The sequence below is a fragment of the Candida jiufengensis genome, assembly GCF_024610255.1.
Source record: "Candida jiufengensis strain CBS 10846 chromosome Unknown scaffold8, whole genome shotgun sequence".
In the NCBI taxonomy this organism is placed as follows: domain Eukaryota; kingdom Fungi; phylum Ascomycota; class Pichiomycetes; order Serinales; family Debaryomycetaceae; genus Lodderomyces; species Lodderomyces jiufengensis.
Window position 1 is genome coordinate 271,912 of NW_026261555.1, and position 10,161 is coordinate 282,072.

The following is a 10,161-nucleotide window of genomic DNA, read 5'->3' on the forward strand; positions in this document are numbered from 1 at the left end:
TAACATCTTTGCTTCAATGATTCACGTCTAAGTCACTTGACTTATTATTGTACTTTGGATCAAAAAAAGATTCCTTAGATTTCGTCTTGTGCTTCATCACCGTAAAATTGTAAGTTATGTTTCACAAACTCTATTTTCTTGACACACAACAGATCTGCGACAAAGATGTCAAAAAACACGCGTCTTATCAAAACTATTCAATTAGGATTCGAAATATATAGACCTTAAGCAATTGGACTAATTTTTTAACGAGCTTTCAAATCATAGCTCAAAAGTTTTGTTAAAATTAAGTCCAAAATCTAGTTCGTTAATGAAATAATAATAATTAATACGTTAAATGAAAAAATAAAATATTAATTGATATATTATTTTTCAGATTTCTTAATCTTTAAATAATTTACGAAAAAATCAAAAATTTATTTTTAGAAAAAATTCCAAGTTTTTTTAATAATTACAAATTACAATTAAAAGAAGAAAAAAACCTTAATCTAATTAGGTTATAGATCTCAATACTAGTAGGTTAGATCTACTAAATCAAAATCTTACATACACATATTCAATAGAGAGAAAATGACGAAATATAATTCATCATCATCAAAATCTAAAAGAAAATTCATAATACCAATCATAATAATAATACTAATAATTATATCACTAACATTTTTCAATAAGATACCAGGTATAAATCCAGCACAAAATTTTCAAGATGTCATATCAACAAATTTACCAAATGATAAAATTTTAGGATTAAGTAATTTTCTTTCTAATGAAAATTCTAAAAATCAAGATGAATTATTAAATAAAATTGAAAAAATGAATAAAAAATGGTTTCAATTACAAGAACAAAAATTAGCAAAATTAGAAGAACAAAATAAATTAATATTAAAAGAATTACATGATTTAAAAACTCCAAATTCTCAATCTTCAATACGTGAAAAATTAATGTTTGCTTATTCATATAATCCAGATTCAAAATTCCCTGCATATATATGGCAAACTTGGAAACATGGATTAAATGATGAAAGATTTGATGAAAAATATAGAGAAGGAGAAACTCAATGGGCACAAAAAAATCCTGGTTTTGTACATGAAATTTTTAATGATGATACAACTCATACAATGATTAAATATTTATATAAACAAATTCCTGAAGTTATTGAAACTTTTGAAAATTTACCTGAAGTTATATTGAAAATGGATTTTTTTAAATATTTAATATTATTTGCAAAAGGTGGAGTTTATGCAGATATTGATACTTTTCCAATTCAACCTATACCAAATTGGACACCAGAAAATGTATCACCATTAGATATTGGAATGATAATTGCAATTGAAACAGATTCAAATTCACCTAATTGGAGACAAGATTCTGTAAAAAGATTGGAATTTGGACAATTTGTTATACAAGCAAAACCTGGTCATCCAATATTAAGAGAAATTATTGCAGAAATTATTGAAACTACTAGATTGAAAAAAATAGAAAGTATGTCTTCTTCAACTGATGGACAATTAAAACTTATTGGAAATACAAATCAAAAATCAAAACAAATAAGTCAATGGACTGGTTCAACTATATGGACAGAAGTTATTTTCAAATATTTTAATGATTATATTTTATCTTCTGTGTTTCAAAAAGTTACATGGAAAGCATTTCATGAGTTGACTACTCCAAAATTAGTTAGTGATATATTAGTATTGCCTGTTAATTCTTTTGCGTCTGATATTGATATTGAAAAAGATGGTGGTAAAAAGATTGATGATCATTTAGCTTTTGTAAAACATTATTCTGCTAAAATTTGGAAAAGTGTATAATAATATAGAATAGAATATATAATTATATTTATTAAGTCTTTCTAATTTCCAGATCTTCTACAATTCTGATGAATTAAATTAAATTTTTGTATATATATTTACATATTTATAAGATTCTATATAATGAATAATTACTTAAATTTTATTAAATTATAATTCATCTTTTTCTATTGGATTTTTAGTTGGTTTAGATAATGAAGTTTTTTTGATGGTACGAGTGATCTTTTTGGTTTTTGTTTTGATTTGATTTGATGTTGTTGTTTGGGTTGTAGTGGTTATAGTTGTTGTACTTTCAGTGGTTTCAGTTGAAGTTGAAGTTGTTGTAGTTTCCGGTTCTACAATTGGTGAATTAGTTGAGACTTCTTTAACTTCATCAATAACTGAATTACTTGATTCTTCTTTATTCTCATCAATCAGTGATGCTGATAATGATGAAGTAGGCTCAACAATACTTGGCTCATCTTTAGCTGGTTCTAATTCAGTTGTAGTTTCTGGCATTGCTTCTGTTGAAGGAGTTGATATTTCAACTAATGGACTTTCAAAAGTTTCAACTTCTAATTCAACTTCTTCTTCATTTAATGTTGGTTCATCTCTACCTGTGCCTGATACTTCAACCGTTATTTGTGATTCAATTGGGGTCGGTTCTTCTGGTGTATATTTTACTTCTTCTGTTTCTACATCGACTTGTATTGGTTCTTCGGTTGCTGCTGATGTTGAAGCAGTAGTTTGGCTTGGTTCTTCAGTACCTGTAGAAACTTCTAATGGAAGTTCAGCCTCGGTATCTACTTCAATTAATTCCTCACCACTAGCTTTAGGTTCTGATTCTTCAACAGCGTCTGAAGTAATTCCAATATTTTCAGTATCAGTGGTGGTTTCTTCCACAGCTGGTAAGTCTTCTTCTTGAGGTTCTTCAACTTCTTCAATCTCTTCAATTTCTTCAATGATTTCAACTTCATCTGAACTATAAGCATCATCAACATCTTGGTGTTGTTCATCATCATTACCATCTTCTTCAACGACTTCAATGATCTCTTCAACAACTTCGTCATCATCATCTTGTGGTGATGCATCACCAGTTGGTAAAATAGTTTCTTCTTCTAGTTCATTTGGTTTTAATTCAGTATTTGTATCATCTTCATACTTTTCAATTTTAGCGTCTTCGTAATTTGGAATATCTTTTGCTAAATTTTCTGACTCTTGCTTGTTTTTGTTGATCCTATCTTCTCTTTCTTTGGTAATTTCTTGATCTAATTGCTCTGAGTCAAGTGTTGAATTGTTTAAGATTTCTATTGGTTTGACAAGTTCTGGTTCTACTTCATCGAAGAAAGTTGGATCTGATGAAGCCTCCGCTGATGTGGCTGCTTTAAATTCCTCCTCTTTGTTTTTATTGTTTATAATTCTATCTTCTCTTTCCTTTGTGATTTCTTTATCTAATTGTTCTTCATTTGCTGTTAGATTATTTAAGATCTCAATTGGTTTTTCTAATTCTGGTTCAACTTCATTAAAAGTAGTAGGATCAGCTGAAATTTGTTCAGTAGCTGATGATATGTATTCTTTAGATAAACTTGATAATTTTGAACTAATAATACTTTTTGGAGATTCAACAATTGATGAATAAATGTTGGTGGATGAATCAGTCGATAAGATTGAAGTAGTTAATTTAACTTGATCTAATGTAGCACTATCAAATTCAGCATTTGTTAATTTATCAAAATTTTTAGTAACTTCCAGTACAATATCATTTAAAGTATTTTTAAAATCTTGTTCATGATTAGCTTTACCAAATTTTTCAATATACACTTCCAAAGCTTTTGATCCATATTTTTTACCATACTCTTCAGCAACATCATATGCTACTTTCCCATAATTTTCAGCATAATTATATGCTACTTTACCGTAATTTCCAGCATAATCATACAAGATTTTCCCATATTCCAAACCATACTCTCTATAATTTTCAGTATAATTCATTAGATCGTTAAATTTCCCAGCTTCATGGAATTTTTGTAATCCAAATGCAATAAATATCATTAATACAATAGTAAATAAATATTGAACTAAAGTTCCTATAACTCCAAATGCAGAAAAGGATTTTTTAGATAAATATTTTGGTGGGATTCTTATAACATTTAAAATATTAGCTGCACTCCCCGTGGCTAATTTAGTACCATTTGGTGAGAAACTAACACATGTTATAGCGAAAGGATGTAATTTTTTAAAAGTTTTGATGATTTTTAAATTTGTTAATTGTAATAAAGTTAATGATAAATCATTACCTGCAACAGCAATTAAACCTTGAGAATTCGATAAATCTAAAGCCACGATGTTATTAAATTTACTGGAGATTAATTGTTCTTTAGTAATTTTTCCATTTGATAAATTGTATTTAAATAAATATGCACCTTTGTTTTTAAAAGTTGCTGAAACTAAAAGTTCTGAGTCATTGATTAATTTTATTTTTGATAATTTGTAATCTGCTAGTTTTTTCTCAGATATTATTGAGTTAGTTTCAGTTGAATAAGTGACTATTGAACTTGATGTAATATAATATAATTTACATCCATCTTTATTAAATTCAAAATCTTTAATTTCATTATTGGTTTTATATTTAAATTTTAATTCCAATGTAATTGGATTGAAAAAATATAAAGTTGAAGGTAATTTTGAAGTCATTATACAACCAATTGAATTATTTGATGCTAATTTAATAATTTTAGGATATTCATCAGAATCTCCATCTAATTCTTCTTCAAATTGTGCAGCATCTTCAAATATTAAATGTTCTTCATCATTATATTTATATTTACGAACATTATTATTAATATTCATTGATTTAATTAATTGTGAACTTTGATTACATCCAACTAAGATTTGATATTCTGATGAATTACCAATATTATCAATTGAATTTGATGTTTTAACAAAATCTAAAGTTTGTGGAGAATCTTCATTTGAAGGTAATTGAATTTCTCTAAATTTTTGTATAATTCTATTTTGTTCATTTGTTTTAAAACTACATTTTAATGCTGTAATTTTATTTGGTATACCATTTGAACCTTCTCCACCCCCTCCAATTACTAATACTGTTTTATTATTTATAAATTTAGCTCCAAAGATTGGATATCCTAAATCAATTGATGATTGCTCTTTTACCATTTGTATTGTGGTTGTATTAATGATTAAATGGCAACTAAATTATTATATATAAGAGATTCAAAAAGAAAACACGAATACCTAACTATCTAAAGAAAGAGAATTGTAAAGATGTTGTCATAAGATTTGGGAATTGTCGCAAACTAAAGTTTCCTGACAATAAGTTCATTTATTAACTTTACTTCAATAAATGATTCTATTACTATTCTCTATTCTCTATTATCATTTAAGTAATCATACATTTTAAATGATCACAATTCTACTAAAGTATTAAGTATCTTAAATACTATCACTTAAGCTAGAAATAGAACGTGGAGAAACCTGTGCAAAGACAAAAGTAAAACTTGAAGAATCCTGTGTAAAGCCTAAAATTGAACTTAATACCACCAATATAGTAGTATATAGCCAGATGTTCAAAATAATAACAACTAAAGTTATTTCTAGTTTAAATAGAATTCTGAATTTGCCATCATAGTAATATTATTATTTTTCCGCTTTACAAGTGATGGTGATATAAAAATAGATTTATTAAATTTAAGCAAAATGCTAAGTCTCGGATAATACAAAAAATAATAAAATATTATATTAAAGATAAACTAGATGTTTAAATAATTAATAGATCATTCTAAATAAGTAGAAGTTATAACATATACAATAATAGATAATCATATAAAAATAGAATGATAAGTATAATATACTTTATCATAATAAATGCATTATCAAGAATACTACTAATAAATCAATCACAATCATCATCACATCCACAACAACAAAAGATTCTACTACCTAATTCAAACCCAGAACAACTTAACTTACAACTAAAGCATATATTTCATCATGGAATAGGGAATGATGACTACAAAATTCATAAACGATTAGATATAACTAATGAATATTTACAAAAACATAAAGAATATTTTATAAATTTATCAAATGAAATAAGTACACAACAAGAAGATGATGATTTACACGATTGGCCATCGATATATAAACATGAAAATCCATTTACAATAAAATTACCATTTAAATCCACTGATTCCATTTCAAAAAGACTTAAATATAGAAACGAACCAAATTTTATAGAATCATATTTAGATTATTCAAGATCAATAAATGGTAACCCCACATTATTAAATAAAATAGATTTAGAATGGATAGATGATGATATAACTGTCCCTAATATTACAGATAGAGATACAGTAATCACTTTAGCAACTATATCATCAAATTCATATGTACGTTTTCCCAAAGATGATGAAGAAAAAAAAAAATCAGATTGGATAGATGTTGGAGGTTGGGAACCAAATGATACTGATGATAATATAAATTTTGGATGGGAGAAAATAGGAATGAGAGGTCACGTATTTGTTAGTAGTGATAATAAGACAGTTGTTATTGGAATAAAAGGAACTTCTGGAGCTGGATTACCAGGTGGTGGAAGTGATGAAACTGCAGGAGTTGATAAAATTAATGATAATTTATTATTTTCATGTTGTTGTGCTAGAGTTGGATATATGTGGACAACAGTATGTGATTGTTATGAAAAAGCATATACATGTAATCAAGATTGTCTTGAAAAAGAATTAAGAAGAAAAGATAGATTTTATCAAGCTGCTTTAGATATTTATAAAAATGTAACAAAATTATATTCACCAGAAACACATGAAATTTGGGTTACGGGTCATTCATTAGGTGGAGCAATGGCATCTTTATTAGGTAGAACTTATGGATTACCAGTAGTTGCATATGAAGCACCAGGAGAAATGTTAGCAACAAAAAGATTACATTTACCTCAACCACCAGGATTACCAAAACATATGGAAAATATATGGCATTTTGGAAATACTGCTGATCCAATTTATATGGGAGTATGTAATGGAGCATCAAGTTCATGTTCATTAGCTGGTTATGCAATGGAAACTGCTTGTCATACTGGATATCAATGTGTTTATGATGTTGTTGGTGATAAAGGTTGGAGGGTTAATTTATTAAATCATAGAATTCATACAGTTATTGATGATATTATATTAACTTATAATGAAACTGCAAAATGTGTTGAACAACCTCCTTGTAGAGATTGTTTTAATTGGAGATTTGTAAGTCATATAGATGATTAAATAAAAATACATCATGATTTTTTGCATTTTAATAGTAATTTTTTAAAATTAATTAGTGTAGGCAGCATTTGTTTGAAGATCCTCGTAGACAATTTAACAATTGTATTGAGATCTTAAGTTCAAAACAAGATCATAGATCTAATTTGAAAAATTTAACTTCGTACAAAAAAGAAACAAATAATAGTAAGAGATTTTGTGGAGAAACCGCCCAATATAAATAATAAGGAAGAAGAAAATCAACCATTAACCTTTCAAATGTCATTTTACAAGTTGTAAGCAATAATTGAATGTATAATGTTAAAAATAAAAGGGGAAGCAAGAGTAAAGTGAAAAATCAGACTAAAAAATTAAACAATTTGGGTTTTGATACATGCTAATCATCTATTTTTATATATTGAAATTTTTAGTTTAAATTAACGAGATCAGCCTCTTTTGATAAAATTTTATATTTAGATTCAATACTAGAATAAAGTTCAAAGAATGGAGATGAAAGCCTAAGTTTGATGTAAGTAATTAAAATTGTCATTTTTTTAATCGAATGGCTGTGTTGATTATAAGATCACAATATTTCGAGAGAGATCCAAAATTTTACGAAATCATTTGAATCATCAAAAAATTAAATAATTAAGAACTTCTCCTTTTTTTAATGCCCCAAATTAAAGAAAAAAGAAATTTTTAATTGATTTAATATAATAGTATGAATCAATTTAATTAAATGGAAGACCAATATTAAATATGAGACCATTTGATTGAAGTAAAGCCTCTCTTCATTTTTTATAATTGCTATTACTTTCGAGTTTTTGTTTAATTTAATGCATAAAAATACTAGTTGTAAGAGACTGCCTCACTAAAATTTAAAAATTACTTAATTAGTAACCCAAACTTCTTCTTTCTGTTATTAATTGTACCTAATTTAGATTTTGTGTAATTTAGAAGAACTATATAGTCTAATTATTATAATAAGGAAAATAAGAAAAATTCGAATGACATAATAGAGAATAATTGAAGGGTAGATAGTAGGCGTATTAAGTAGAGCACTTAAATATATACTTTATGATGTTCAGTGAATGGTGTTAGTAAAGCCAATCTCTAGCCTATTTTCCAGAACGAGTTTTCTCGTATAATAAACAACTTAATTAAGTTGCAAAATTAACTAAAAGATCGAAAAAAGTAAACAAATACACAAAACAGATAAATTTTCAATAAAATAGAAATATAAAAAATTAGGTCGAGTTGACTAAAACCAAATTATACATGAAATTTAATGAGACTTTTAAACATAATTAACAATTTAACATATATCATTTCAAAATTTCAATGTAAAAATCCGAATTTAATAATTGTTACATTTCTCTTTGTTGTATTAATTTAAAAAGTAAATTTCAGATGGTCTTTTTTTTTATTCTTCATCAAAAATAAAAGCTTCTTTTTCAATTTTAATCATCTAACTTTAATATTTTATTATTTTTATTGAAATTTTAAATTTTTATAATTTTTTTTATAATCCCTTTTTTATCTACAAAAGATTATCATTCATTTACCTATTACTTTTTCATATTCAATTGATAGGTTAATAATATCTATATATCATCTAGTTAGACCAACCTTAGAATGAAAGTAATATCAACATTTTTTAATTTATTTTTTTTAGCAGGTGCTATATTATTATTAATATTTACAGTATTATCAGGTTCATCAAAACATACACCATTAAATAAATTTTATTGGTTAGAAGCAGATACTAGATCTATACCAAATGCTCCTGCTTCAAGATCTGCTTGGACTTTTTGGGGTGTTTGTGATAAAAATGATTTTGGTAATTGTTTATTAGGACCAGCTTATCCTTTATCACCAGTTGATAATTTTGATACAACTAATAATATACCTGAAAAATTTAAAAGTCAACAATCTACATTTTATTATTTAAGTAGATTTGCTTTTGCTTTTTGTTTAATTGCATTAGGTTTTGCAGGTTTAGCTTTTATTATTGATTTATTAGGATTTTGTTTTGTTGTTATTGATAAAATTGTTATATTTTTAGTTACTATTGCATTATTCTTTATGGCTGGATTTGCTTCATTCCAAACTGCTGTTGTTGTATTAGCTAAACAAGCATTCCATTCAGATGATAGATCGGCTAGTATTGGTGTTAAATCAATGGCTATTATGTGGGCATCATTTGCATGTTTATTAATTTGTTGGGTTATTACTTTAAGTGCTAATATTGTAAATAGTTATAAAAAACATATGAAAAGAGTTAATGGTGAAAAAGGAGGTAATCAATTACAACATCCACAACAACATCAACAACAAGGCTCAGCTGGAATTACAAGAGATGATTCTTCTTTTACAAGAGCTAAAAATGTTGATGATGAAAATGTAAATGGTGGTGGTATTAGATTTTTTAAAATTAAAAGAAATCAAAAAGTAACTGATGAAGATTCTGTTTAAATTAAAGGATAACTTAGAATTTAAACTAAAATCAAAGGAAGACAATAAAATACTAATTCCAATAGACAATGTCATACTTTTGATACCAATAAAGTTCAAGCATTATAAGACGTTCCAATTGACATTACAACAATAAGCACTAATTTAATTTTTAAAATACGTTACCATTTTTAATCCAATTTTTTATATATCATAATATTAGATTATCAATCTTTATTATATATTTGTGTATTAATAAAATTTATTAATTTTTAATTAAAAAAAAGAAACAAAATCTTTACTAGTCTTTATTTAAATTTCGTATCTTTTTTGAATATTAGACCACTTGAGATCTCAAGCACTTACTTTGGTAATTTAAATTCTAAAATTGATTGTTTACGTTTTTCGAGTTTTCGTGTCGCAAATATTTCTTTGTCTAAAAACCAAAATTCATGTCGTTTCTATTGACAGCCGAACCACCATAGTTTATTGTTATGAGTAAACAAATCATTTGCATCTATTGACTACACTTTCATTTTGTTCTAAATCTATAATCAATTCATTCAACTTTGGACTCGTAGTCATTTGTTCTCGACATTTTGAGCTCTTTTGAAAATTCATCCCTAAATATGAAAATTCATTTAATTTT

At 26.2% G+C, this 10,161-nt stretch overlaps 4 protein-coding genes across 4 annotated transcripts; 3 read left to right on the forward strand and 1 right to left on the reverse strand. All coding sequences in view use genetic code 12, as the record gives it.

The window, feature by feature from the left end:
• Positions 1-570: 570 nt before the first annotated feature.
• HOC1 (alpha-1,6-mannosyltransferase) lies at positions 571-1,812 on the forward strand (the record flags this gene model as incomplete). Its single annotated transcript, XM_051765006.1, has 1 exon — positions 571-1,812. The coding sequence occupies one exon, from the start codon at positions 571-573 to the stop codon at positions 1,810-1,812; it is 1,242 nt and encodes a 413-aa protein (XP_051622423.1).
• A 150-nt stretch (positions 1,813-1,962) lies between these two features.
• On the reverse strand, positions 1,963-4,968 carry SEC12 (Sec12p; the record flags this gene model as incomplete). Its single annotated transcript, XM_051765017.1, has 1 exon — positions 1,963-4,968. One exon carries the CDS (start codon positions 4,966-4,968, stop codon positions 1,963-1,965), a length of 3,006 nt encoding a protein of 1,001 aa, XP_051622424.1.
• A 677-nt stretch (positions 4,969-5,645) lies between these two features.
• On the forward strand, positions 5,646-7,082 carry ATG15 (triglyceride lipase; the record flags this gene model as incomplete). Its single annotated transcript, XM_051765028.1, has 1 exon — positions 5,646-7,082. One exon carries the CDS (start codon positions 5,646-5,648, stop codon positions 7,080-7,082), a length of 1,437 nt encoding a protein of 478 aa, XP_051622425.1.
• A 1,611-nt stretch (positions 7,083-8,693) lies between these two features.
• Positions 8,694-9,533, forward strand: SUR7 (Sur7p; the record flags this gene model as incomplete). Its single annotated transcript, XM_051765039.1, has 1 exon — positions 8,694-9,533. The coding sequence occupies one exon, from the start codon at positions 8,694-8,696 to the stop codon at positions 9,531-9,533; it is 840 nt and encodes a 279-aa protein (XP_051622426.1).
• Between the last annotated feature and the right edge of the window lie 628 nt (positions 9,534-10,161).